Here is a 27,946-nt window from a genome sequence, read left to right on the forward strand (position 1 = left end):
CCGCCTCTCCTCCAGCCCCTGCCCCACCTCAGCCCCCCAACCCCCCGCTGGGCCCAGGTCTTGTAACTGAGGCAGTGGAGGCACCTAACTCCGGGGAAAACCGCCACCCAGACAAGGAGACACAAAGCCAACTTCCAGTGTCCACCCTGTGGCCTCCAGCAGGCCTCCTTCTCTGGCCTCGTCTTGCTGTCATTGATAGTGAGCATCTGCCCCCGGCCCCACATCCTGGGACCTCTGGCCCAAAATGACCCTGGGCGCTTGGAGCCGCGGGAGCCCGGCAGGACTCTGAGCACAGGATGCCTCCGGGGTCTGGTACTGTCCAGCCTGCCAGCCCCCTGCCCCGTCAGGCTCCAGCCCAGACCGCGTCCCAGCCCACAGCCAGCTCAGCTGGCTGGCACCTGGCCCTCCATGCCCCCCCACCCTCTGGCTTGTGCGGGACCCCCTCTCTGCCCTGGACTGGCCCTGGGTAGGCAGTGGCTCCCTCCACACCAGGAGAGGGGTGTTCCCAGGCCTCACCTGCCAGCTCAGCCCAGCTCACCCTCCTGGTTCCACTGCAGAGCTGGGCCCTGAGGCCGCCATGTCTCAGGGGGACAGGGACACTGGCTTCCTGTTGGCCTGTGTGCACATGCACAGGCTGAGCTCTAGCTTGCTGTCTGTGCCTGGCAAGTCAGGACACTGCAGGGGACGGAGCCCTGCACAAGAAGCTCCCTCTGTGCCTGAGGTGGTCGGCTGGGTGGGTGATGGTGTCCCGGGCCGGGGCCATGAGGGGCTCCCCCACCAGCAGGCCCCTGGCTGCCCCCCAGCAGCTGCCCAGGCCAAGCGTGTGAGCCCGCTGGGGCCCGTCTGTCCCCAGCCCTGCTCCAGGTTTAATGCGCACATTTAAGAATCACACAGAAGGCATGAGTTGCTCCAAGTGTATTTGTGAAACCAGTTGGCCTTTTCCTGAGGCCAAGGGCCGAGGTAGGGATAAGGCTGTCCTCCCAATGGCTGCCAAGCAGCCAGTCGCCAAGTCGGAGTGACAGTCCTTGATAAGACCCTTCTGTGATGCTTAAGTCCTGGGAAGAGCAGGCTAGGCCCCCCACCAGAGGAGCCACCGCCCGCCCCAGGCTATTCCTGACAGGCAGCTGTGGGTCAGTCAGGGCCGCTGCACATCCAGGGTCAGCTGGACCCTGCAGGGGGAGGAGGCGGGTGGCTGGTGCATCCCAGACTCGGGTCCTGTGGACCAAGGCTCAGGTTCCATTGGCCTTGGGAGCTGAGGCAGCGGGAATCGGGGTGAGCTTGCTGAGGAGGGAGGCCTCGGGTCTGTCTAAGGCAGCGGCCTGGGCCCCGGGGCCCCCCTTCTCTGGTCCCCGTGCTCTGCCTGCTGGCTCTGCTCGGGCTCCAGCGCCTGCAAGTGGTCCAGGTACCCGTGGGAGCCACACCGCAGGCCCACGCAGCCGCACTCCTCCACCTCAGGGTAGCTGAAGATGCGGCTGGAGCCATCGGCACAGAGCAGGGTCACGTTCCTCAGCGAGGACCTCAGCTCCTGGCAGCACGTACACTTGCGGTTCACCCTGTTGGCTTCCCAGGAGTACCTGTGGGCAGGCCTGCTCAGCACCCAGTGCTGCCTGGCAGCTGCCCCAGCCCACTGAGACCCCGCAGACACTGCGTGCCAGCCACGGCTGCTAGACGCTGAATGGCGTTGCCACGACCTGCCCTTGGAGGCGCCCTGGCCAGTGTTTGACAGCCGCTGTCATGCGCCAACCACAGTGGTCTGAATAGCCCCGTGGCTGACCACAGGGCTGGGGAGGGACACACAGTGGACTCTCAGCAACCTGTGGGAGGCAGCTCCACACGCCACCAAGGAGGACACCCAGTCCAGGGCTCACTGGACAAAGGAGTCGTTCTGCGCTCCAAAGGCCAGCCCCAGCCCCTGGTCGAGCCTCAAGACCGCCACTTGCTCCCTGTCTGCACCTCAGGCCACCTGGGGTAGTAATCACTGTCCCTTCGTGGTTCCGGCCTCGTCCGCCTGGCTCCCCAGCCCTGGGCGCACCCGACTACACCCACTGCCAGCTAGTCTGTGGACAGTGCCCTGTGTGTGTGGCAGCCAAGGAGGAACTCACGTACATGGAGCTGGTGGCCCCGCAGTGACCCTTGCAATAGGTGAGACGCACAGGCCCAGGGGAGCTGCAGCCCCATTTCCTGATAACCTGGTGCTGGTAGCTCCTGGCGCAGGATTCACCTGGGAGGGACCCGGAGCAGAGCAGAGGGTCAGGCCCCGGTGCCCCAGGCCTCCCACATGGGCGGGATCAGCCACCCCCATGGACACGCCCACTCACATGTAGGGCGGCGACACAAGGGGCAGCAGCCATCCATGCTCGGCCGAGCCTGGGTCTGTGGGACAAAGGCCCGCCATCAGGGAGAGAGCAGCCCAGCCCGACATGGGGAACGGGTGCGGGAGTGGACCGTGCCCTGGGCAGAGGGCGGCGGCCCTGTGGGCACTGGGCGAGCTGACCGACTGTGCTCTCTACCCTGACCTGGGCGGGTGGGTCCCAGACTCACCACAGGGCAGCTGAGTGGGGGGCACACCTTCTTCGTGGTCACCACCACCAACCCGTCCTGGTGCTTCTTGCACTTGTGAGTCACACAGGGGTTCCCCGGGTCCGACCAGGACTCGCCAGGCTGCAAGGAGGCCCCGCCAGCAGGGTGAGCACCCCTCCCCACAGCAGGGGAGGTTGCTGTGCCCCCTACCCAGGCACCCCTTAGCTTGTGGGCCTCCAAAGAGTCCCTGGGCCTCTGCCAGGTACACACCCTGCAGTGACACTCCCAAGGACCCCAGTGTGCCAGGACCCTGCCCGCTCAGTGCCCCAGCTGCCACTACGCTCTGCACAGGCCCTCCAGACAGGCAGGGGTGGGGCCTGGCCCTGATCCCAGCCTCCCTGGCGCTCCGAGAGGGAGTGTGCTGGCTTTGTCCCCAGCCTGTCCAGAGGCTGTGGCCTGCCCCACCCAGGACTCACCCCAAGTCCCTAGTGCCCCCAGCCACCCTGCAGCCACTACTCACATAGAAGAGTTGGGCGGGGCTGTTGCTGGAATTGCTGACACAGGCCACTTGCACACACATGCCACAGCACTGCCCGCTCTGTGCCCGGTACTCGAAGCCCTGTGTGAGTGAGGGACGGTGGGCCGGAGCCCCAGCCATTGCTGTCCCGGGGTGGGGGGCACTGACTGGGGAGCAGTGTGGGGTGCGGAGGAGCAGGGGGCACTCACCAGGGGACAGTGGGGGCTGCATATCTCAGTCTTGCAGTAGATTGTGAACATGCCCCACTGAGGGCCACCGGGCACCTCACACGTGCATGTTTCACACAGATTGGAGGAGACCACAGCGCCAGGCTAGGGAGGGTCAGGGCGCCAGCATTAGTGAGCTCGGAGGCCCTGCCTCCCTGGACGTCCCCCTCCAGGCCTGGCACCTGCTAGGCTGAATAGTCCCCTGGTCGACAGTGCCTCCTGGAGGGGGCCCCCAAGGCTCTGCCTGCATGCGTGGGGCACCTGGCCCTAGAGGATCTGCTGGGTGGAACCGAGGCCTGGGCTCCCTCCACACGTTCAGGACAGCCAGGGCATCTGTGTCCGCCCGCCCTGCTAGTGCCAAGGCAGCGAGCCCATCAGGTGACCTCAGGCCTTGGATGCTTCACAATGATCCTGGCACTGCTGGGAGGCCCAGCCTCGGGGAGAAGCGGGTGCGGCAGGGAATTCTGGGTTTCCCGGGCACCAAGGGGGTCCTGACCTTCCGCCGCCGGTTCTTACCTGGTACAAAGTGCCATTGATGTTGCAGCCATTAGGGCCTGTTCAGGAGACAAGCAGGTCTCAGACCCACCCTTGCCCTCTGCCCTCTGCCCTCTGCTCTCGGCCCTCCCAGCTTCCCAAGCACTCAGGTGCCCACTCTTATCACCACAGCAGGCCTGGTCCCAGGGCAATAGGCCAGAGGAGGTCAAGCTGGCTCCCGGTTTTACCCCGAGCAAGGCTGGTCCACAGCATAAGCACCCACAAGGGTTGGGGCCAGGCCTGGCGGGCAGCTGGGTGGCTGGGCAGGATACTCACTGCAGTTTTGGCTCGGGCAGCAGGCGCCATCCTCATAGACCAAGACCCGGTGGGAGCCCTTAGGACAGTCCGTGGGGGCGGGGCAGGAGCTGGTGTTGCAGGCTGTTTGGGGCGGGAAGGGGGTGCTCAGGGGCCTTTGTCTGACCCCGTGCTGCTCCCACCTGGGCCCAGTGCCACCCCAGTGTCTCCAGGAGTGCTAACCACCCGTGGAGCACAGCCCCCACCAAGGGCGAGGGCTCTGGTCAGCCTGGGTGGAGGAGCCCTGTGCCCCCAGCACCCACACTCCCCCAACACACCCCACTCCTTCTCAGTTTTGCCTGCGAGGTGTAAGCACCTCAGGACCCTCAGAGGCTGATGCCCCCTTGTGAAGGCTGAGTGGGCCGTCTCCGGGTAACCCAACCTCCCATGGACCTTGTGGGCGAAGCTGGCTGGCCCTGAGCCCTTGCGAGCAGTGACTCAGGCTCACCGCAGTTGTACTGGGGGCAGCACTGGCCAGCCAGTGGGGCCACAGGCATAGGCACGAAGCCAGGCGTGCGGCAGGCGGGGGGCGGCGGGCAGGGCTGTGACCTGCAGCTCAGCATGTGAGTGCCGTTCTCACAGGTGCACTCCTGGCAGTCGATGGTGACCTTGTGGCCTGGCTGCAAGAGTGGAGATATGTGACCCCTGGGCCGTCAGATCAGCGACTTGCCTGCGGCCCAGCTGGCAGGGGGAGCTGAGAGCCTGCAGCCGAGGCCAGGGCCATGGGGCTGTGTGGGTGCCTGATCTCCCCACCCCTGCCTCCGCTTGCTCACCCCATGCCCCTCCCAGGACCACCTGGCAGGCAGCCCCACACAGAAGCCTCCAGTCTTACTGGGGGAGCCTCCCTGCCCCTCCCTCTGAGCCTTTGGTGCTGAGAGGAAGTCCCCAGGTCCCCAAGTGTGCCACACTTACCTCCACAGGCTCCCCATGGGGCCCCAGACAACCTGCAGGGAGAGAGCATGGTCACCGGTCATCACTGGGCAGCCGCAGGCCCAGCCCTTTGGGACAGGACCCTGGTCAGGCCAGAGAGGACCCAGGCCATGGCAGACACCCCAGGGGCTGGCAGGGAAGCACAGACCCCAAGGGGCAACTGGTCCTGGTGTTCAGGGGAAAGACACAACCTGCCAGCCCCATGCCCGGCTCACGGGGACGTACTGGAGCAGTTTGTGGGCACACAGACTTCAGAGCTGGCGCTGAAAAGGGTCATGCCCTGGGGACAGAAGCAGCCTTCCGTGATGTGGCCGGCATCCTGGAGAGCCCTGCAAGGGTTGTGGGGAAGGTGGTTGCTGGCTGTGACTTCCTGGGGGAGCCTGGGGGCTCTGGGTGGGCCCAGGAGGGAGGGCAGTGCATACCCGATGCTGGCATTGCTGCTCCCGTAGCAGTAGGAGGGGTCGGCCGGGCCACAGGGCTGGTACACTTTACCAGCAGGGCAGGTAAAGGCTGTGTGGCGGAGATGCAGCACCTGAGGCCGAGGGCTCTGGCCAGGAGAAGACCCCCAGGCCCAGCCCCACTTGTCTGGCCCAGCTGGCAGGGGCTCCTGGGGCCCCAGGTACCTGCTGGGGGGCTGTGCCCCACCCTTGTCTTCCAGCCTGGCCCCTCACCCGATACCACTCCCTCCTCTCCAGGGACCTTGTGCACTCTGCCCGGGCCTAGCCCTCCCCACTCCAGGAAGCCCAACCCCTGACTGTGAGCCCAGAGTGTCTGCCCGCCACAGCCAACACCGCTGCCCCATGGGCCGCGGGTCCCGTGGCCAAGCAGGCACTCACGGCACGTGTGGTTGGTCCAGCCTCTCCAGTCAATGCACACGCCATGGGATGCGCAGAGCGATGCGTACAGCTCCAAGCTGGAGCACGTCATGTCAGAAGCGGGCATGTAGCACTGGTCAAAGACACAGCCTTGGAAGTACGGCTCCGGGGGGACCACGGCATAGCATGACCCAAAGACATGGCTGTGCAGGCAGGCACAGGTCAGGGGTGGCTCCACACCGGGCTCCCCCAGGGCCTGAGAATTGCTCCCCTCCCTCCACCCCAAGAGGCATGGCTGTTTCTTTCCCAAATTCTCCACAGGCCTCCACCTCAGCCCTGAAGCCCGGTGCTGCCAGGGTGCTGACAGGTCCAGCCCTACGCTGGGCGCCCGTGAGCAGCGGACCACTACTTGTGACCTGCCCCAAGGCTGGCCCCATGGGCAGCTCTCCTCTCCAGGGCCCTCTCCTTGGGAGCCCCCACAGACCCTTCCTGCCAGCCCTCAAAGCAGCGCTGACCACCCTCCCCACCCCCACATGCCCCCCAGAATCTCACTTGTGGAAGATCAGCTGGCAGATGGGTGAAGGCAGGCATGGTGCCTTTGTGGGTGGGGTCATGGGCCAGGCCGTGGAGGGCGTCGGCGGAGGCCCAAGGCAGGATGTCTGGTTAGGGTTGGGCACCTTCCAGTGGCCAGACATGTCAGAGCAGGAAGCCACCACTGTGCCCCCGGGCAGGCGGCACTCATCCCTGCGGTCATTGGTGCAGGTGCCTGGCGGGGAAGTGGGGTCAGGCCCGCTGGGGATGGCAGAGCCGCCCCACCCTTCTGAGGGCCAGTGTCCCCAAGCTGGGGACAGGGCCATAGTGTCTCCGGGCTGCACTCAGCAGGCTGGCTGGGGAGCCTGTGCTCAGGCCCCCAACCTTTCTGTGCTTCCCTTTGTCCCCAGTAAGCTTGACCCTGGGGGCAGTCCTGTGGAGGGCAGCCAAGTGTGAGCTTCAGATGTGGGGCATGTGACCCAGGCCCTGTGCCCAGTTGACTGGCATGTTCTTGGTGCAGCCAGAAAGCAGAAACACATGCAGGCTCAGTCCCACATGGGAACCTCACCGCCCAGCCAAGAACATGGCCCCAGCAGATGTACCCAGTGACCCTCCCCACACTGGACACTCACTGGCGTTTAATGCCAGGGCGGGGACTCACCACATTGTCCCTCTGTGTTGTTAGCAAACTTGCTGAAAGGCACCTCCACAGAGAAGATGAGGCCGGTGAACATGACCTGCAAGCCGATTCTGGGCACCGTGACATACATCTTGATGCCGATCTGGGACACCACGATGCCGTTTTTCTGGAAGCCAGGCTGGACCACCTCATTGTTGAAGATGATCTGGACACGGCCGCCCAGCCGCAGGGAAAACAGCCAGGTGGGCCGTCAGCAGCTGCCCGGCTCCTCAGCCCCCACCCCCGGTGCACGGCGCAACTGCCCAGGGGCGTCCCCACCTGGTTGGTCAGCACCCCAAGGACTGGCCTGCGGGTCAACACGACGCGATCCTGCTGGTACTCCACGATGATGGACCGTGGGCAGGACAGCCCGTCCAGGGAGTTGCAGAAGTAGTTGTCAATGAGCACACGGAAGTGGCCGTACACGGGCACGATCTGCTGCACCAGCACGTATGTACAGTTGTCCAGGAACGTATAGTAGGTGCCATCAAAGGTGATGTAGTGGGGGTCGCCCCAGCCGCTGCACACACCTGCGGGCCAGCAGCAGCTTGGACCCAGCCGGCAGGGGCCCTCCCCACCCGGCCCCGCCCCAGAAGCCACTGAGGGGACAGGCCCCAGGGGCTCTGACCCACCTTCTGGGATCCTGTGGGCAGGAGCTTGATGAGGCCCAGAGGCAGGGCCGGGCTCCCACGTCTCCCACCCTGCCTGGCCCGGGGGCTGTGGGCTCAGCCTGGACCCCACGGGTCTCCTGCCTCATTGCTGGGAATTCTTCCTGGGGTCCAACCCACCTGCGTCCCCGCATAGCACCTGTAGCCCCGTGCCCTGCCCGCCCAGCCACTGGCTTACACTGGCACTGGTACTGTGGACAGCAGCTGTCCTGCTCAGACATCCTCACGGCAGGGTAGCCATTGGCACAGGTGGGCATCTGCTCCTGGGGGCATGGGCGTGGCTTCAGGGTGATGACGTTGTTGCCCTTGCAGGTGGCCTGGGAGCAGTTGGGCATGGGCCAGATCTCGCCTTTCTGTGGAAGAAGAGGTGCTCAGGTCTTGTGATGCCTGTGGTCCCTCCTTAGAGAGAAGCCCGCGGGGACACCAGCACAAGTGCATGCAACTGGAGCCAGCATTTGCGCCCGGCCCCCTTCTGCCCCCAACCCGCCAAGCAAAGGGCTGGCAGGAGGGTCTGCAGCAGTGGGAAGGTTGTCCCCTCCCATCAATGCCCATTTCCCCCCAGTTCCCCACGCGCAGGTGGCCCAGTCTCCTTCCGGCCCTGCTCCAACTCCGTGGCCCTCCCTGGCAGTCCATCCCTGTCAGAGCTCCAGACACCCCAACTGCAAGCAGCAGAGTCCCATCCTCAGGCCCTGTGCTCCTGGCTAACCAGCAAGCAGCCCCCTCCACAAGTCCTGGCAGACCAAAACCAGCCACCTCCAATGGCCAGCCTGCCTCAGCCCAGAGTCACCAACTTTCATGCCCACTTCAGCCCTCAACCTAAATGTAAGGACACTGGGGGATCTCTGCCCTAGCCCTTGAGACCCCCCAAGAAAGGGGGAAGTGGAAGTTTACCGTTCTCGGGGGGACAGCATTTGGGCATCCCTGCTCAGTGACAGGAACAGGGGTCCAGGTAGAGGACCTGGGCAGAGAGGTAGCTGGGGGTGGTGATGGCCTGTTGGTGGGACAGGTGGAGTCCGTCCGCCTAACCACATGGCAGTCCAGGCTGCACACGGCGTAATAGCAGTGGCCAAGGAGGTCGGTCTGCTGGTAAATGATGGCTCCTGCAAGACAATGAACAGGTGGCATTATGGGGCCACTCTGGGGAGGGGCACAGCAGGGCAGCACCACAGGCTAGAGGTCCACTCTACGGCTGCCCTGCTGGGTGGCTTTCTACCCAGATGTAAATGGGCTGAGTCGCCAGAGCTGCCTTCCGGTCACCCTGTGGGCATATCCCCTTCTGGCCCACACAAGGGCCTCTCCTCTCCTTTACACTTTATGTGAGGGAAAACCAGTGAGCGGGGCAGCACACAGCACACACAGGTTCACCTACCTGCAGGGTACAGCTCGCCAGACACACTACAGTAGCATGTAGGGATGGATGGCACCAAGGAGCTGGACGGAGCCATGGTAGAAACCACCGAGGCAGACACGGGAGGGGTCGAGGGCTTGGTAGATGAACTTGCATAAGGGGTCACGGAGGTCACAGGGCAGCTACCACTGGGCTCACAGCACAGCACGCGGACCTCATAGTTGAGGCACATCCTGAATTTTCCCTTCTGGTCGCTGTTGCGGCACACCAGGCCCACGTCAGGGTCGCACAGCGCCACCTGGCCCAGCTGTTCGATGCTGACCTCGCGGTGGTTCTCGGCTCGGCACTCCAGGTGGGTGATGAATTCAGGCAGGCGGCAGATTTGCTCCCCACGTCTGATGATGTTGCTGAAGGTTTCCATGTCTCCTCCTTGGGGGCCGGGGGATGGGAAGTCCACGTCAAACCACTTGGTCCACATGCACTGGCGCCTGCAGGAGGTGGACATGGGGTTGGTGGTGGTCATCACTGGTGTAGAGACAGAGGTCGGACTTGTTATTGGCATGGAGATTCTGCTGGTTATTGGTCCAGAAGTTGTGCTGGAGGTAGACACAGAAGTTGAGCTAGTTGTTGACACGGTGGTTGGACTGGTTGTTTTCATAGAGTTTGTGCTGGTTGTTGATACAGAAGTTGGGCTGATTATCGGCACTGGAGTTGTGCTGGTTACTGGTACAGAAGTTGTGCTGGAGGTTGGCACAGAGGTGCTGGTTGTTGGCAGAGGTGTTGGGCTGATTATTGACACAGAGTTTGGGCTGGTGGTTTGCACAGGGGTCATGCTGGTTATTGGTACAGAAGTTGTGCTGGTGGTTGGCAGAGAGGTGCTGATTATTGGCACAGGTTTTGCACTGGTTGATGGTACAGAGGTTGGGTTGGTGATTGGAATAGGACTTGTGCTGGTTATTGGTACAGAAGTTGTGCTGGAGGTTGGCACAGAAGTGCTTGTTGTTGTCAGAGGTGTTGGGCTGATTATTGACACAGAGGTTGGGCTGGTGGTTTGCACAGTGGTCGTGCTGATTATTGGTACAGAAGTTGGGCTAGAGGTTGCCAGAGAGGTTTTGGTTATTGGCACTGATGTTGGGCTGCTGGTTGACACAGAGGTTGAGCGGGTGGCTGGCACAGAAGCTGGACTGCTTGTCGGCACAGAGGTTGTACTGGATGCGCTCACGTGGGTGGTGGACACTGTCAGCGTCATGTTGCTCACACTTGAGGTGGTGTGTCCTGTGGAAGGAGTGATGGTGGATGGGCAGATTCCCCTGGGCTCACAGCACAACACGCGGACCTCATAGTTGAGGCACATCCTGAATTTTCCCTTCTGGTCGCTGTTGCGGCACACCAGGCCCACGTCAGGGTTGCACAGCACCACCTGGCCCAGCTGTTCGATGCTGACCTCGCGGTGGTTCTCGGCTCTGCACTCCAGGTGGGTGATGAATTCAGGCAGGCGGCAGATTTGCTCCCCACGTCTGATGATGTTGCTGAAGGTTTCCATGTCTCCTCCTTGGGGGCCGGGGGATGGGAAGTCCACATCAAACCACTTGGTCCACGTGCAGTGGGGCCTGCAGTTGAAGTGCACATGGTGGGTGGTGGTCTTCACTGGTGTAGAGACAGAGGTTGGGCTGCTTGTTTGCACAGGGGTTGTGCTGGTTATTGGTACAGAAGTTGTGCTGGAGGTTGGCACAGAGGTGTTGGTTATCGGCACCGAGGTTGGGCTGGTTGTTGGAACACGGGTTGTGCTGGTTATTGGCACAGAGGTTGTGCTGGTTATCGGCACTGGTGTTGTACTGGTTATAAGCACAGAGCTTGGGCTGGTTATCAGAACTGGAGTTGGGCTGGTCGTTTGCACAGGGATTGTGCTGGTTATTGGTACAGAAGTTGTGCTGGAGGTTGGCAAAGAGGTGCTGGTTGTTGGCAGAGGGGTTGGGCTGATTGTTAAGACAGAAGGTGGGCTGGTGGTTTGCACAGGGGTCGTGCTGATTATTGGAACCGAAGTTGTGCTGGAGGTTGGCACAGAACTGCTTATTGTTTGCACAGATATTGGGCTGGTTGTTGACACAGAGGTTTGACTGGTTGTTTGCACAATGGTCGTGCTGGTTATTGGTACAGAAGTTGTGCTGGTGGTTAGCACAGAGGTGCTGGTTATTGGCACAGGTGTTGCACTGGTTGCTGGTACAGAGGTTGAGCTAGTGATTGGAACGGAGCTTGTGCTGGTTATTGGTACAGAAGTTGTACTGAAGGTTGGCACAGAGGTGCTGGATATGGGCACAGGTGTTGCACTTGTTGATAGCACAGAGGTTGGTCTCATTGTTGGCACAGAGGTTGGTCTGGTTGTTGGAACAGGGGTTGTGCTGGTTATTGGTACAGAAGTTGTGCTGGAGGTTGGCACAGAGGTGCTGGTTATGTGCAGAGAGGTTGGGCTGATTGTTGGAACAGGGGTTGTGCTGGTTATTGGTACAGAAGTTGTGCGGGAGGTTGGCACAGAGGTTGGGCTGGTGGTTTGCACAGGATTTTTCCTGGTTATAGGCACGGAGGTTGGGCTGGTTGTCGGAACTGGGGTTGTGCTGGTTATTAGTACAGAAGTTGAGCTGGAGGTTTGCACAGTTGTGCTGGTTACTGGCACAGGTGTTGCACTGGTTGATGGTACAGAGGTTGGGCTGGTTGTTGGAACAGGGTTTGTACTGGTTATTGGTACAGAAGTTGTGCTGGAGGTTGGCAAAGAGGTGCTGGTTGTTGGCAGTGAGGTTGCGCTGATTGTTGACACAGAGGTTGGGCTGGTGGTTTGCACAGGGGTCATGCTGACTATTGGTACAGAAGTTGTGCTGGAGGTTGGCACAGAAGTGGTTATTGTTCGCAAAAATGTTGGGCTGGTTGTTGACACAGAGGTTTGACTGGTTGTTTGCACAATGATCATGCTGGTTATTGGTACAGATGTTGTGCTGGCAGTTGGCACAGAGGTGCTGGTTATAGGCACAGGTGTTGCACTGGTTGATGGTACAGAGGTTGAGGTGGTGATTGGAACAGGGCTTGTGCTGGTTATTGGTACAGAAGTTGTGCTGGAGGTTGGCACAGCAGTTATGCTAGTTGTTGACACAGAAGTTGGACTGGTTGTTTGCACAGACATTGTGCTGGTTATTGGTACAGAAGTTGGGCTGGAGGATGGCACAGAGATGCTGGTTTTTGGCACACGGGTTGGGCTGGTTTTTGATACAGAGTTTCGGCTGGTTCTTTGCACAGGGGTTGTGCTGGTTATCGGCACAGAAGTGCTAGAAGTTGGTGCAGGTGTGCTCGCTGTTGATACAGAGGTTGGACTGGTGGTTTGCACAGATGTCATGCTGGTTATTGGTACTGAAATTGTGCTGGAGGTTGGCACAGATGTACTGGATTTTAGCAGAGGGGTTGAGCTGGTGGTGGACACAAGGGTTGGGATGGTTGTTGGAACAGGGGTTGCACTGGTTGTTGATACAGAAGTTGGGCTGGTTATCAGCACTGGAGTTGTGCTGGTTATGGGTACAGAAATTGTGCTGGAGGTTGGCACAGAGGTGCTGGTTATTGGCACAGTGTTTGTGCTGTTTATCGGTACTGGGGTTGAGCTGGTTATTGGTACAGAAGTTGTGCTGGAGGTTGGCACAGAGGTTGGGCTGCTGGTTTGCATGGGGCTTGTGCTGGTTATTGGCACAAATGTTGTGCTGGTTGTTGACACAGAGGTTGAGCGGGTGGCTGGCACAGAAGCTGGACTGCTTGTCGGCACAGAGGTTGTACTGGATGTGCTCACGCGGGTGGTGGACACTGTCAGCGTCATGTTGCTCACACTTGAGGTGGTGTGTCCTGTGGAAGGAGTGATGGTGGATGGGCAGATTCCCCTGGGCTCACAGCACAACACGCGGACCTCATAGTTGAGGCACATCCTGAATTTTCCCTTCTGGTCGCTGTTGTGGCACACCAGGCCCACGTCAGGGTTGCACAGCGCCACCTGGCCCAGCTGTTCGATGCTGACCTCGCGGTGGTTCTTGGCTCGGCACTCCAGGTGGGTGATGAATTCAGGCAGGCGGCAGATTTGCTCCCCACGTCTGATGATGTTGCTGAAGGTTTCCATGTCTCCTCCTTGGGGGCCGGGGGATGGGAAGTCCACATCAAACCACTTGGTCCACGTGCAGTGGGGCCTGCAGTTGAAGCGCACATGGTGGGTGGTGGTCTTCACTGGTATAGAGACAGAGGTTGGGCTGCTTGTTTGCACAGAGGTTGTGCTGGTTATTGGTACAGAAGTTGTGCTGGAGGTTGGCACAGAGGTGCTGGTTATCGGCACCGAGGTTGGACTGGTTGTTGGAACAAGTGTAGTGCTGGTTATTGGTACAGAAGTTGTGCTGGAGGTTGGCACAGAGGTTGGGCTGGTGGTTTGCACAGGGGTTGTGCTGGTTATTGGCACAGAGGTTGTGCTGGTTATCAGCACTGGTGTTGTACTGGTTATAAGCACAGAGCTTGGGCTGGTTATCAGAACTGGAGTTGGGCTGGTCGTTTGCACAGGGATTGTGCTGGTTATTGGTACAGAAGTTGTGCTGGAGGTTGGCAAAGAGGTGCTGGTTGTTGGCAGAGGGGTTGGGCTGATTGTTGAGACAGAAGGTGGGCTGGTGGTTTGCACAGGGGTCGTGCTGATTATTGGAACCGAAGTTGTGCTGGAGGTTGGCACAGAACTGCTTATTGTTTGCACAGATATTGGGCTGGTTGTTGACACAGAGGTTTGACTGGTTGTTTGCACAATGGTCGTGCTGGTTATTGGTACAGAAGTTGTGCTGGTGGTTAGCACAGAGGTGCTGGTTATTGGCACAGGTGTTGCACTGGTTGCTGGTACATAGGTTGAGCTAGTGATTGGAACAGAGCTTGTGCTGGTTATTGGTACAGAAGTTGTACTGAAGGTTGGCACAGAGGTGCTGGTTATCAGCACAGTGTTTGTGCCAGTTATTGGTACTGGGTTTGTGCTTGTTATTGGTACAGAAGTAGTGCTGGAAGTTGGCACAGAGGTTGGGCTGGTGGTTTGCACAGGGGTCATGCTGGTTATTGGAACAGAAGTTGTGCTGGAGGTTGGTACAGAGGTGCTGGTTACTGGCACAGGTGTTGCACTGGTTGATAGTACAGAGGTTGTGCTGGTTGTTGGAACAGGGGTTGTGCTGGTTATTGGTATAGAAGTTGTGCTGGAAGTTGTCACAGAGGTTGGGCTGGTGGTTTGCACAGGGGTCATGCTGGTTATTGGAACAGAAGTTGTGCTGGAGGTTGGTACAGAGGTGCTGGTTACTGGCACAGGTGTTGCACTGGTTGATAGTACAGAGGTTGTGCTGGTTGTTGGAACAGGGGTTGTGCTGGTTATTGGTATAGAAGTTGTGCTGGAAGTTGTGACAGAGGTTGGGCTGGTGGTTTGCACACGATTTGTGCTGGTTATTGGCACAGAGGTTGTGCTGGTTATCAGCACCGTTGTCATGCTGGTTATAGGCACAGAGGTTGGGCTGGTCATCAGAACTGGGGTTGTGTTGGTTACTGGTACAAAAGTTGGGCTGGAGGTTGGCACAGAGGTACTGGTTACCGTCACAGGTGTTGCACTGGTTGATAGTACAGGGGTTGGTCTGGTTGTTGGAACAAGGTTTGTGCTGGTTATTGGTACAGAAGTTGTGCTGGAGGTTGGCACAGAAGTGCTTGTTGTTGGCAGAGGGGTTGGGCTGATTGTTGACACAGAGATTGGGCTGGTGGTTTGCACAGTGGTCATGCTGGTTATTGGTACAGAAGTTGGGCTAGAGGTTGCCACAGAGGTGCTGGTTATTGGCACCGATGTTGGGCTGCTGGTTGACACAGAGGTTGAGTGGGTGGCTGGCACAGAAGCTGGACTGCTTGTCAGCACAGAGGTTGTACTCGATGCGCTCACGCGGGTGGTGGACACTGTCAGCGTCATGTTGCTCACACTTGAGGTGGTGTGTCCTGTGGAAGGAGTGATGGTGGATGGGCAGATTCCCCTGGGCTCACAGCACAGTACGCGGACCTCATAGTTGAGGCACATCCTGAATTTTCCCTTCTGGTCGCTATTGCGGCACACCAGGCCCACGTCAGGGTTGCACAGCGCCACCTGGCCCAGCTGTTCGATGCTGACCTCGCGGTGATTCTCGGCTCGGCACTCCAGGTGGGTGATGAATTCAGGCAGGCGGCAGATTTGCTCCCCACGTCTGATGATGTTGCTGAAGGTTTCCATGTCTCCTCCTTGGGGGCCAGGGGATGGGAAGTCCACGTCAAACCACTTGGTCCACGTGCACTGGGGCCTGCAGGGGGTGGACATGGAGTTGGTAGCGGTCGTCACTGGTGTAGAGACAGAGGTCGGGCTGCTTGATGGCACAGAGGTTGTGCTGGGGGTTGGCTCAGAGGTGCTTATTGTTGGCAGAGTGGTTGGGCTGGTTGTTTGCACAGGAGTCATGCTGGGTACTGGCACAGGGGTTGCACTAAGTTTTTTTGAGGTGTAGCGTTTGGTCCATGATGTTACCGGATGGCTGGTGGGTCCTGTGCAAACATCCACGGGCTCACAGCACTGGATCCGGATTTCGTAGTTGTAGCAGATCGGCGGCAGCTGGTCCTTGTTCAGGCACAGTAGCCCTACGTTTTTGTCACAGACCACATCCTGCCCCAGCTCCGCCAGTGGGGTGTTTGGGAAGATCTGTGCCCTGCACTCCACATTACTTGGCCTTTCACAGAATTTATACCCTTTTGATCTCAAATTTTGAAAAGTCTCAAAATCTCCACTGTTCCTGTCTGACTTAGGGTAGCTGCCGTCGATCCACCGAGTCCAGGTGCACCGGACTTGTGAACAGGTGACCTGGCTGGTGTCAGGTGAGGTTGGCTCCATGGACCATGGAGTTGGGGCAGACACAGAAGTTGTTGAAGCTGTTGTTGAAACTGGTGGTGGTGGTCTCGGGGTTGGGAGAGTTGATTTTGCAGTTGTAGTTGTACCTGGAACAGGCGTAGAGGCACCTGGGGTAGGTGTTTTGCTAGTTGTGGTGACAGGGGCTGGGGAAGGTGGGCTCCCTGTCGGACGTGTGCCTGTGGTGTTCCCAAGCATGGTTGCAGGAGGGGTGGGGGCGGTGTGACCACTGGAGGTGGCACAGGTTCGGGGGAAGCAGCACTGGACCCTGAGCTGGTAGTTGAGGCAGAGCCCCGAATGCTGGTCTTTGTTGTAACAGACAAGCCCCACCGTCGGGCTGCAGTCCACACGCTGTCCCAGGACCTGGAGTGGCACCTCAGGAACGTCCTCAGCTCGGCATTGCACCTCCCTTGGCACTTGGCAGACCCGGTACCCATGGGCCCGAAGGTTCTCCAGTGTGTCGAAGTCCCCACTGTCGATGCCCCGGCCCGGATGGCTGATGTCCAGCCAGGGTGACCACTGGCAATCTTCCCCACAGCCCAGGCTGGGAGAGGTGGAGGCCACTGAAGATGCCAGCCTGGGGGACGTGCCCGTGGTGGTAGGTGGGACCGTGCTCAGAGTGCCTGTGGGCACTGTGCTCTTGAAGGGGCTGGGGCGTGTTGAGCTCACACCTGAGGGATGAAGAGAGGGCAGAAGGGCCAAGCATCAGGGTCCAGCCCTCTCTTGGGGTCCTAAGGGACCCCCCACTTCATCGTCTGTTGCTCCCCCTATCGGCCAGCTGCCTTGGGGTTTCACTTGTAATAGTCTGCCTACGTGTCTCCACCCATGAAAGGGGCTTGGGGAGAGGGGGCACCCTAGGGTGTGCCAGGCACATGCCAGCGTGGAGCACACAGCAGTTTAATTAATGGGTGAATCAATCTCACTGAAGGAAAGGCTGCCCCCTGGCACACCCTGAGCAGAATCTGTATGTGTAGTGCCCCGAAGCCAGTTTCAGGGGTCTTCACTCTTGGGGTAGCTGTGAGAAAGCCCTAAGATGCCCCACCAGAGGGGGAGAGGACTCTGCTGCCTGGCACTTGGTGGAGCGTCAGGTCAGAAGATGGCAGTGCCTGGGAGAAGAACCCCCCACGCGAGGTGCTGTCAGTGGCCCTCCCCCTGAGCCCAGCCTGGGGCACCTCACCCACAGCCACTGCCCCATTCTGGGAGCCCTGTCCTGCCAGGGAGACCCAGGGAGGCTGATCCTCCCAGCTGTGCGATGACTGGCAGGGGAAAGAGCCTCTGTCCTGTTCCTGATCCCCCTTCCCATTCCCTGGGCGAGGGCCAGCCCCACTCGGGAACGTCTGCCTTACCCGGTGAAGGCATGGAGAAGGAGAAGGTGGTCTGGGGCACGGGGGTGGTGGGGCCGCAGGCATAGACCATCCGGTCGATGGTGCCATTGGTCCCGCAGCGGGCAGAAATGCAACCCCCCGTGCCATCTGTTGTATGGTAGATGACCTCCCCCCGATGGAAGTGCCGCCCACCGTAGATGCAAACACAGGCTGTGGGAGCAGAGGGCGGGCGCATCAGGGGGCTGCGGTGCAGGCGGGAGCCCCAAAACCCCAGTCCCAGGGAAGGCCACTCTGCCACTCACCCTTGGCGTCGTAAGCACACTGCATGCCGCTCTCTGTGCAAATGCTGGTGACGGAAGGAAGAGGATAAGTCTGGGGGTGCAAGGCATCCCTTCATGCGGGGGCATGGGCAGGAGCAGCCCCCACAGGGTGCCCTAGGGGCCACGTCTCAGGCCCAGGGGTGGACTTGCCCTCTGGGCACCCCTTCCAACAATGGCAAAGGAGGCGAGAGTCCAGCACAGCCAGTGGGCCCCATGGTGTCCAGTGGCTGTGTCCCTGCCAGGGCATCTGTCCCAGGGTGGGGATGTCCTCTCCGACCCACCCTGCTTACGCCCCTGCCCTTCACCCCATCCTACATTGGGAGCCCCCTGGTGGGACCCGCAGGAAACCCAGCCCCCAGGGTCCCTCCTTTCCTGAGGGTGAGGCCCTGCGGGGGGGGCGGTGAACCCCCCTGCACCCCAGGCCCCTCTGCCAAGCGGCTCACCAGGAGTGGCAGTTCTCATCGGAGGGCACAGCTGCTCCCGGCCGGTATGACCTGCCCCGGATGAGGCAGTGCTGAGGTGGGGTCGGGACCAGGCACTTGGCCACACACTTCATCTGGTCCTCGTCAAAGATGGGGGCCTTCGGCGGGCACCTGGGGTAGCAACCTGTGGGCCAGACCAGTGCAGAGCATGAGGCTTCCCCCAAAGACACCTCAAGTCCCACTGAGGGTCCCAAGGTCCCCAGACAGCCCTCAGCCCCAATCAGGGGCTCCCCAGGGACCGTCCCTTGCGGGACATTGGGAAGCTACCCACCTTCCAGGCCGCGCACATCTTGCAGGCACTGGCCGTGAGGGTTCCGGCAGGTCCTCATGCAGGGCACCCCACAGGGCTGGTAGTGCCACTCACACTGGCCCTTGGGGTTATAGTAGTCACAGAAGAGAGCTAGAGGAGAGGAGGCACGCTCAGAGGGAGGCCCTCAGCCAGGAGGGCCGCCCAGCAGCCCACCCTGACCAAACCCCATGGGCTGTTCTGAAGCCAATCCCTCCCCTGTGCTTTCAGTGTGGCCTGCAGGGCTTGAGAGGGGGCCCAGCTCGCAGTCGCCATGGCTCCTCAGGGGTGCCACCTGTGGGCCTGGGGGACTCCAGCGGGGCCGGGGGCAGGGGCTCTGCGGGCCCTTGGGTCCAGAACTTCTACCACATCAGCAACCCCCACCCGGTTCATTCCCCTTACTACCCTCCCAGCAGCAGGCACGCATCAATCAGCGCTCTGCTCTTCTCCCTCCCGCATGTCCCCGCCCACTGGCAGGCCGCGTGTGCACTCACGGCAGCGGTCCGGGGTCCGCCAGGACACGCACATGCCCGCGTCATGGCAGGCCTGGGCGTAGGCAGCCACGGCCGTGCAGAAACACTCGCAGTCACCCCCGGAGTCACAGGCGCACGCGTCCTGCACGCACGCCTCGTAGTACTTGGCTGGCTCCACCTGATGGACAGAGGGGCTTGGGACCTGGCATTGGCCATAGGCTCCTGGGGGACCAGGCCGGGCCTGCTCTCGACCTCAGCTGGCTCCCTGGAGCTCAGGGAAAGCAGACACATGGCCCACACAATGCCCACATGCTGCTGCCCCCATATCAGTCCCTCCTCCCGAGGCTCCCAGGAGCACCCTGCATACATGGGCATGGCAGGTGGCGAAGGTAGCGCTGTGGACTATGCTGCACTGCTTCTGGGCCCAGGCCTTGCGGTACGGGTTGGCAGTACAGGGGTCCCTGGTGGCCAGAGCATCAGGACAGGATGGGGAGAATTTCCAGCTGTTGCCAAACTCCAGCACGTCGCCCACCACGGACTGGCTCCGTGTGGTGAAGTCGTTCACGGCATTGCCATCAAAGTTCCCGCACAGCCCGCAGATGCGCCCCTGCAGATGCCGAGAGAGGTGGAGCTGGAGCACAGGGCCAGCCCAGGAGGGTGACTGCAGGGCACCCAGCTCCCCCCTGGCAGCGTCCCTGTAGACACCAAAGGAGGTGGGGGCTCTGGGCCAGCATGGGGGGCCATATGCCCTTCCCCAGCCCTCAGGCTCCCTCACCCCACACCCTCCCCTGGGTCAAGGAGGGCTGAGAGAGGGGGGCTCTCTGACAGCCCCCTCCACATCCAGGGCCTTGGGGCACACCCCAGCCTCTTCTGGAGGAAGGGGGCATGAGAGAAACAGCACAGTGGGGCACCTCACTGTGGCTCAGTGGGGACCCCCAAAGTCAGGCTCAGGCTCTGACCCAGGACCCAGGTGTGTGGCCTTATGTGGAAACAGGGTCTCTGCAGATGGGAGCAAGTGAAGACAGGAAATTCTGGGGACTGGGGGGACATGGCCACAAGCCCCCAGAGCTGGAAGAGGCAAGAGGAACCCTGCGCCAGGGCTCCAGAGGGAGTGTGGCCCCCGAGGCCCCGCCTGGGCTTCCGGCTCCAGAGACCAGGAGCCCCGGGTTTGTGGGCATCTGTCCCGGCAGCCACGGGACAGACACTACACGTAGCAAAAGGTCTCCTGCCACCTCGCCCTCCTTGTCTCTCTCTCCCTGTCTCTCTGTCCCTGTGTCTTCAGTCTCCCCTGCCCCAGCCCTGGGCCTGGCCGCCTCACCTTGAACTCGGGGCTGAGCCTTAGGAAGATGCTGGTCCTTCTGTCCCACAGCAGCACCAGGCCAGCTGTGGTGTCCAGCACCAGGTAGATGCCCATCTGGCGGATGGTGTAGGGCGCCTCCCGGCCCGCGCTCTTCTCGGCCACCCCCACTTTGCCGTCACTCAGCTTCAGCTCGTGGCTCTGCGGGGGGAGCGGCCTCTCAGTGCCTCGCGAGGACCCACCGCCTTCCAGCAGGCCCACTGGCCCTGGGGTGCATCCCGGCTGGGACGTGCAGGTGCCACCTTCCTGGGGCTCCCTGTTGGCCCTGCAACCCCCTACTCACCCCCAGGAAGATCCTGATGGCCTTGGAGCAGGTGGCCCCTGTGGTGCCACAGGGGACGTTCTCAGTGACCACGCGGAAGGTGTCCTGGAAGCTGCTATTCCCGCCACAGTGGTCCTAGGGAGCAGGATGGTCCAGGGTGAGGCCAGCCCTGCCCCCTCCCCACCGGAAGGCCAAATGGGTGTCCTGCACCCTGGGCAGTGGGGCCGCGTACCTGGGCCAGTGTGTACTCGCAGTCCCCGCTGAAGCTGTAGCGCGCACCGTCGAAGGTGATGAAGTGGCCATCCCCATAAGCCGCGCAGGTGGCCAGGCAGGGCTTTTCTGTGCACTGCCACATCCTGTCCTTGCAGGTGCTGCAGGGGGCTGCCCATCAGGCCCCAGCCGCAGGGTCCCGTCCCAGGGGGACCTTTCAGGGGCCTGACCAGGCTGCGCTCTGCCGCAGGGCGACCCCCCCACACACATACCATGTGTTGCAGCCCACCCAGATGGTCTGGCCAGGCAGGTAGCTGGCCTCATTGTGCACACAGGGGCAGTCAGTCTCAGCGATGCAGCCGCCTTCGCCGTTGGCCACCAGCCCATCGGGACACAGGCAGCCGGACTCGCAGTGGGGGCTGTACTGTGGGACAGCAGACGGTTCAGTGGGCAGAGCCAGGTACAGCTTGCCACACAGCAGTGGACGGTCCCCCAGGGACTGCACTGGGGCCAGCGCCCAGCCAGATGGTCTGCAGAGGGACTGGTGGGCCAAGCAAGCACCCCAGCAGGGGCGCTCCCCAGGAGCTGCCCATGTGGGCTTCTCCACAGGTGTGGTGAGGGTCTGCAGGTGGAGGGTCCCTGGGGGCCATACTCACACAGTCCATGTCCAGGGTGTGGCAGCTCTTCTGACAGCCAGCCCCCAGGGCCCCACGCGTAGCATTGCGGCAGTCAAAGTAGACCATGGGTGGGGCGCACACTGGGGAGGGAAGGGCCGTTCAGGGCACCCGGACCACCACCCGCCAGGCTCACTCTGAGGGACATAGCTGCTGCATACTCGAGTCTGGGCAGCCTGGGGCATGGCTGGCTGGTGTGTGCATGAACCCATAGGCAGTGTGCCCACTCGCCCTCTCTGAGCCCAGAGGGCACAGGCCAGGCCTGACAGGCACTGGCCAGCTCCACCCTGCTGACTTGGGGCATTCAACCCCGAAGCTTCACATGCCCCACTCCCCTGCCCTCCCTCCCCTACCTGGGCTCACCTGGGGCAGGGGCGTGGCCTCCAATGCAGGTCAGGGTGCCCTGTGTGCAGGTACTGAGAGGAGAGGGTGGTCAGAGGGTCCCCAGACTGTCCTGTCCCCCCCACCCCACCTGCGCAGCGCAGGCTCTTACCAGATGACCCCGTGCTCATGCAACGACTCCCCGTTGGGCAGTGCAGAGCCCCTGTGATAGCAGGGACAGCTGGTGGCCGGCACACACTTGCCCAAGTCATCCAGGAAGGTGCCATGGGGGCAGGTGCAGCCGTCCACGGGCACGAAGGCAATGCCGCAGGTGACGTCCTCAGCGGTCCGGGCGCGACAGGTGGGCTGGCAGGCGCTGATCTGGTAGTGGTAGGTCATGGACTTGGGGCAGGTGGCCATGCGCTTTGCTGCAGGATGCCAGGAAGGGGGCAAAACTCAGGACAGAGCAGGCAGTCATTGCCCCAGGCACCCTGCTCACCCACCTGTTCCAAGCCAGGCCCACCTCTTGTGGCCAGGACGCTCCTTGGCCTCCCAGCCCCGTGCTCAGGGGGCCTTTGGAGCACCTCCTCCAGCCACCGGGGAACACTGAGTAGAGCACCTTGCCCCACCCCACCCCACCTGGAGGCGGAGCTGGCCCCAGACACTCACCGCAGGCGCCGGCCCTCCAGCCACGGAGCAGCACGCCCTTGACGGCGCAGGCACGCACGTAGGAGGACAGGGCGGCACACATGCAGTCCTCACTCTTCTCACAGTTACATGTGTCAAACATGCAGTTCTGGGGACGGGCCATTGGCTCTTAGGGACTCCAGCCCACGCATGGCAAGCAGCCCCGGTGCCACCCCTTGCCCCCTCCCCTCCAGGACCCCTTCCCAGGCCTGCACCAGGGACCCCACTCCCTTGCAGCGTGTCCTGGAGCTGAGCTCCCCAGCTGGGCAGGCACTGGAAGCACACAGCCCCTTCTCTCTGTGACCCTGCAGGCCCAGCCCATGTGCTCAGCCCCAGACACAAGAGCCATCGGCAGCCACTGGTTTCTCGTCCAGACGCCAGAGCCCAGGAGGCTGCAAACGCCTGGGGCTCAAACACAGGGGATGTGAATCAGGCACGAGGGCCAGGGGAACACCTCCCAGGAGACCAGCTGGCCCTGGACCCTGCCGCCAGGGCCCTCGGGACCTGCTGGGGGTGGCCCCCTGGCTGAAGGGGAGAGGCAGTGGGCCGGCTCACCGCGTAGTAGAAGCTAGGGTTCACGGCGGCATGGCACTGGGAGAAGGGGCCCTGGGGGTCTGTCAGCCGTGAGCACCAGTGCTGAGCAAACTTCTCTGCAGGAGAGGAGGAGGGGCGGTCAGCAGGCAGGGCGGGTGCTGTCAGACGGACGGACGCGGGCCCGTGTGCGAACCTCCTTCCTCCAGGAGTTCTTAGCGCTCCACACAAAGCAGTTCTCTGCAGCCGCTCCGAGGCCGCTTCCCAGGAGCCCCCAGCCTGGTGCCAAGGCCTGACCTCTGCCCGCCACCTGGCCCACCTGCAACACCCTGGTCCCTCTGCAGACCTTATCTGGGCTGCAACACACACACATGCTGGTGAGGTTTCCCACCCGACTTCCCCACTTCGGGGTCGAGTGGGGAGGGGAGTCCCGGCCTACACCTCTGAAGCTGGGGGCCCTGGCACACACACCGTTCTCCACGCTGAGGGAGCAGGGGTCCTCAAAGCTGTTCTTCACATTGGGGCAGGCGGCCTGGGTCTTCCAGGTGTTGGTGAAGGCGGCAGCCGTGCCCTCCACCACACCGCTGAGGGTCCGGAAGTCGTCTGCCTGGTTGCTGTTGAAGTTCCCGCAGAGACCTGGAGACACGGGAGTCAGCATGAGGCCCAGGGGCTCCGAGGGTGGGCGCGGACGTGCAGGGTGGGCGGCGCCTCTTACCGCAGGTCAGCCCCCGGAGCTCAGGCACCAGCCTCAGGAACACCTGCATGGTGGGTACCAGCTGCACAGCCAGCTGCAGGCCCAGGTTGGTCTGGGCAACGATGAAGAAGGTGGATGGTCTGAAGACTGTGACGTTGCCTACGGACACAGATGTCAAAGGTCTCAGTGGATGTGAGGGCAGGACCCTCGGTGGGGGGGTTGGGAGGGGGTCCTCACCTGCTGAGACTGGCAGCTGGGTGTAGATCTGGTTCACAAACACCTCCCCGCTGGCCTTGATCACGATGGCCTAGGGGCAGCACAGAGCAGGGTTCCAGGCCCAGCCAGGGCTCTGCCAATGCCACCCAGCAGCCCCAGAGGCTAGGAAATGTGCCCATGAGTCCCGGCCTGCCGGACACGGCTCCCACTCGGAGGGCTGGTGGCCCCCGTCTGCCCTGAGCTGAGCCTGATTGTCTGTTTTCTGTGAGGAGATGCATTTTTGGCCACGTAAAACCGAAGTGACTTTGTAAAAGGGGAAGTCACCTTCAGCAGAGAAGCCGAGCTGCCCTCGTCCCTGGGCAGGCAGGGGCTCTGGTGACCCTCCCTGAGGTGGGATCACTCAGAAGGCCCGTGAGAAGCAGGCACAGCGAGTCCACGCCAGGGTCAAGGGCTCAGGCAGACGCCGTGGTGCGAGGCACCCCAGGCCCATCTCCACACTCACCGTCTGGCTCCGGCCCAGGCTCAGCGTCAGGCCCTTCAGGCAGGTCTCGCTGTCCGTCAGCCCGCACCGGCGCAGCTCGGCCAGCACGGCGAAGGCACCACTGTCACAGGGCTGCAGACACGGTCCTCCACCTCAGCCCAGCAGCCCCCAGCCCCTGCTGCCTCCCTCCATCCCCACCCACCCTGGAAACGCCCGGATGGCCCAGGTGCAGAGCACCACACCGCCTTGACCAGAGTGCTGGGCATGGACCCATGCAAAAACCCAAGTGTGGTCCGGAAAACCTCCGTGCCGGTCAGAGCCGGGGCCCCGCACCTTGGCCAGCACGTAGCTGCAGTCCCCATGCACTGTGTACTGCCTCTCATCAAACGTGGAGAAGTGGGAGCCTCCCAGCACAGAGCAGGTTCCCGGGCACGGCACCTCCTGGCACTTCCACAGGCCGCTGGAGCAGGTGCTGAGAGCGCGAGAGACCCCCTGTGTGCCAGCACCTCCACACCAGAGCTGGATGGGGGTCTTGCCCAGGCCTGCATAGACTGGGGCCAACCAGCTGCCCACACCCAGCCACAGCTTCCAGGAGAGCCACGGGGCAGGGGCCAGGGGCCTACCAGCGGGTGCAGTCTGTGGCATAGACGGCCCCCGGAGCGTAGGTGTCCCCGTTGTACACGCAGGAGCACTGGGACACAGGGATGCAGCCAGTGCGGCCAATGTCATCCAGCACCATCCCTGCAGAAGAAGGCAGGCTGTGTGGCAGGTGCCGGGCTGCATCCACTGCATAAGCATGTGGAGGGGACAGCCCTTTGCCCACAGGGGTTCCTCAGACCCAGGGGCCCAGGGACACTGTGGGCCTTCCCTCCCGGATCCCGTGTGACAGTGCCAGCTGCCTGGGGCGCCAGAAGGCATGTGTATGGTTCCTGGGAGACTGGCGGATGTGGGGTTCTGTCTCACCTTCGGGGCAGAAGCAGCCGGCCACGCAGTGGTCCTCGCAGAGCTGGGCGCGCTCCGGGTTGGAACAGGTGTTGGCACAGGGCGAGCCACACTCCCGGTGCTGCATGTTGCCGGGGCAGGTCTGAGCTGCAGGAGAACAGCCCGTGGCCTGCGTCACGCCCTGCCCCTGCCTCTGGGACGAGGCAGGTCAGCGCAACAGGGTACAGGCCAGTGGGGCACTCACGGCAGAGGTCGGGGCCCCGCCAATCCAGGGGCAGCCCCCCGGCATGGGCACACTGGCGGGAGTACTCGGCGAGGGTGTGGCACACACAGCTGGTCCGGTTGGCGTGCTCACAATGACACCAGTCGTGCTGGCAAGCCTCCACATAGCTGCTGGCGTCCACCAGGGCGTTGCAGCCTGAGAAGAGCTGGCTGCCCAGGACCTCCCTGCAGACGCCCTGGGGTACAGTGGGGAGCCCACGCTGAGTCCAGGCTCTGGCCCTTGCCACCAGTACCTCAGCCGCTTCTGCAGGGACAGGACCCACCTTACACGCCCCACACCACCCCGTTCACGCTGGCACTTACAAAATCAGGGGAGCAGTCCTTTGGGGGTGCAGAGACAGGGTCCTGACATTGCTCTGTGGGGCCGTCCATCTTCTGCAGGTTCCCAAACTCAGCGGGGGTCAGCTTGACATCTGCAGAGGCGCACCTCCTTCAGGCTCCCGTGGCCCTTGCCATGCTCCCCACAGCACCTGAGGCGTCCCGGTACCCTGCCTCCCCACCCCCATCCACACTGCTGGGTTACGAGTGGCTATGCAGACATTCAGGGGGTCTGGGGATGAAGTGAGGGGCCACCCAGGTGTTTGCAGCTGTAGGACGGTGTGCTGAGGCTCATTAAATGAGGCACAAGCCTGGAGAGCCAGAGAGGACCCCTAAGCCCCCATGGTCCTCAGAGCCTGGCCCAGCCTGCAAAGCTCCTGCCCAGCCAGGGCCGCTGGATGCTTGGACAAGCTCAGTTCCCCACGGCTGGAAGCCCCTTATATGTGGGCATCATGTGAGGTTTCACGGGCCTGGTGGGGCCGCGGAGACTGGGCTGCGGCTGGCACAGTCACACAGGGCCAGGGCTTGGCGGTGGACTCCAGGGCCAAGAGGCAGTGGCAGGGTCCAACCGGGAGGAGGTCTGTGATTGCAGGTGACCGGGACTGTGTGTGCACGTGCGTGCCGGGACTATGCGTGTGTGCATGTCTGCATGTTGGAACCGCACACCAGTGCAGGCCTGTGTGTGTGTGCATCCGTGCCCCCCAGGTGGAGCCATCTGGCTTGGGACCCTGGAAGACAGCCTTGCAGGGAGTGCAATGGGAGGAGCTAGAGCAGAGGGGGGGGGACACGTGGGGCTCACCGTGGGAGACAAACTCGTTGAGGACAGGGTCACCGTTGAAGTCTCCACAGAGTCCACAGGTCTGGTTGGCGTACTTGGTGTCCAGCTCCAGCTGGTACAGAGGAGAGGACATGTCAAACGCTGGCCTCCCCGGCCGTCAGGATGGACGGACAGATGGGAGGAGGAGCCAGACTTCCCCTGGAGGTGGGGGGGCTCCTCAGCGAGGAGACCAGCCCTGGACCCTCCCCACGCGCTCCCTGGAGCCGCGTTGTGAGCAGGGACCCGCCCCGGAGGAGACGCCCACACCCCCGGGCTCCTCGCCCTCCGCGGAGCACGTTCCTCCCTCCCTGGGAGCAGTGTTGGCTGCAGGCGCGCACCTGGCTCTGCCCAGGCCCCCTACCCCCTGCCCACGCCCAGCCCCCAGCTCACCAGGAGACTGTCATCCTGGTTCCACATGAGGACCAGGCCCAGCCTGGCCACCACCTTCAGGAAGCCGCCACCCTGCTGGATGAGGACCCCGGACTGGCTGAAGGGCAGCTGAACTCTGCAGAGAGAGAGCCCAGCTGAGGCGCCAAGTGGCACACGAGGAGGGACAGTGGGGTCTGGACTGTAGGCAGGGAGGTCCCCATGGACCGTGCCGGTAGGACCCTGGAGTCACAGGATCAGGAAGGGGCCCATTTCCACGGGCAGAGCAAGAGGCCTGGATCTCTGGAGGGGTGGGCAGGCAGGGCACAGGGGTCTGGGGAGCTCCGCGTCCACTCCACTCTCCAGGACTGCCCCACAGTCCCCCACCACCCCCACAAATGCCCTCACCCTCTGCGGGGCCCAGACTCACAGGTGGCCGTCGACCTGGGTGGAGTTCTTGGTCAGCTCAACCACCATGCCGTCGATCTTCATGACAACCCTGCTCAGCGTGGTGGTGTTGGACTCCTGGCCTCGGTGGAGCTGGACATCGAAGTCCTCGTAGGCAGCGCCACAGTGCGCGGAGAAGACATAGTTGCACAGGCCGGGGAAGCGGAAGACGTTGCTGTCGAAGGTCTTGTAGTGGAAGTCGCCCCAGGTGCTGCACACGCGCCCGTTGTGTGCCGGGTTCTGGGCTGTGGGCCAAGCAGCCAGTGCTCTGGGACTTGCTGCCACTTGGGGGCAGGGCTTCCAGGCATCTGCGTGGGTCCTGTACGCCTTCACCCACCCAGAAAGCTGGGCCCCCGGGTTTGAGGGAGGGGGGGCTGGGCTGCCGCAGGCGCCCCCCAACCCTGCCTCGTGGGGTCTCACTCACCTCGCACCAGAGGTGGGAGGATGGTCAT

At 62.1% G+C, this 27,946-nt stretch overlaps 1 protein-coding gene across 1 annotated transcript; it reads right to left on the reverse strand.

Annotated features, from left to right (window-relative positions):
- Positions 1 to 909: 909 nt before the first annotated feature.
- MUC5AC (mucin 5AC, oligomeric mucus/gel-forming) lies at positions 910 to 27,946 on the reverse strand. Its single transcript, XM_073217738.1, has 47 exons — positions 27,919 to 27,946; positions 27,478 to 27,739; positions 27,072 to 27,186; positions 26,664 to 26,754; positions 25,850 to 25,959; positions 25,509 to 25,722; positions 25,286 to 25,411; positions 24,946 to 25,063; positions 24,625 to 24,794; positions 24,344 to 24,468; positions 23,863 to 23,932; positions 23,647 to 23,784; positions 23,403 to 23,567; positions 22,956 to 23,050; positions 22,383 to 22,509; positions 21,886 to 22,141; positions 21,756 to 21,808; positions 21,375 to 21,475; positions 20,991 to 21,142; positions 20,741 to 20,879; positions 20,530 to 20,643; positions 20,208 to 20,387; positions 19,257 to 19,496; positions 18,911 to 19,067; positions 18,402 to 18,530; positions 18,092 to 18,254; positions 17,631 to 17,674; positions 17,350 to 17,538; positions 9,085 to 16,674; positions 8,607 to 8,815; positions 7,894 to 8,068; positions 7,327 to 7,577; positions 7,030 to 7,213; positions 6,390 to 6,603; positions 5,859 to 6,040; positions 5,445 to 5,532; positions 5,248 to 5,351; positions 5,005 to 5,036; positions 4,541 to 4,712; positions 4,075 to 4,176; positions 3,781 to 3,818; positions 3,247 to 3,369; positions 3,041 to 3,139; positions 2,542 to 2,661; positions 2,319 to 2,373; positions 2,107 to 2,221; positions 910 to 1,574 (listed from the first exon to the last, which is right to left on the reverse strand). The coding sequence occupies exons 1-47, from the start codon at positions 27,944 to 27,946 to the stop codon at positions 1,307 to 1,309; spliced, it is 13,992 nt and encodes a 4,663-aa protein (XP_073073839.1). The 3' UTR covers positions 910 to 1,306.

This window comes from Manis javanica, chromosome 11, assembly GCF_040802235.1.
Source record: "Manis javanica isolate MJ-LG chromosome 11, MJ_LKY, whole genome shotgun sequence".
NCBI lineage: Eukaryota > Metazoa > Chordata > Mammalia > Pholidota > Manidae > Manis > Manis javanica.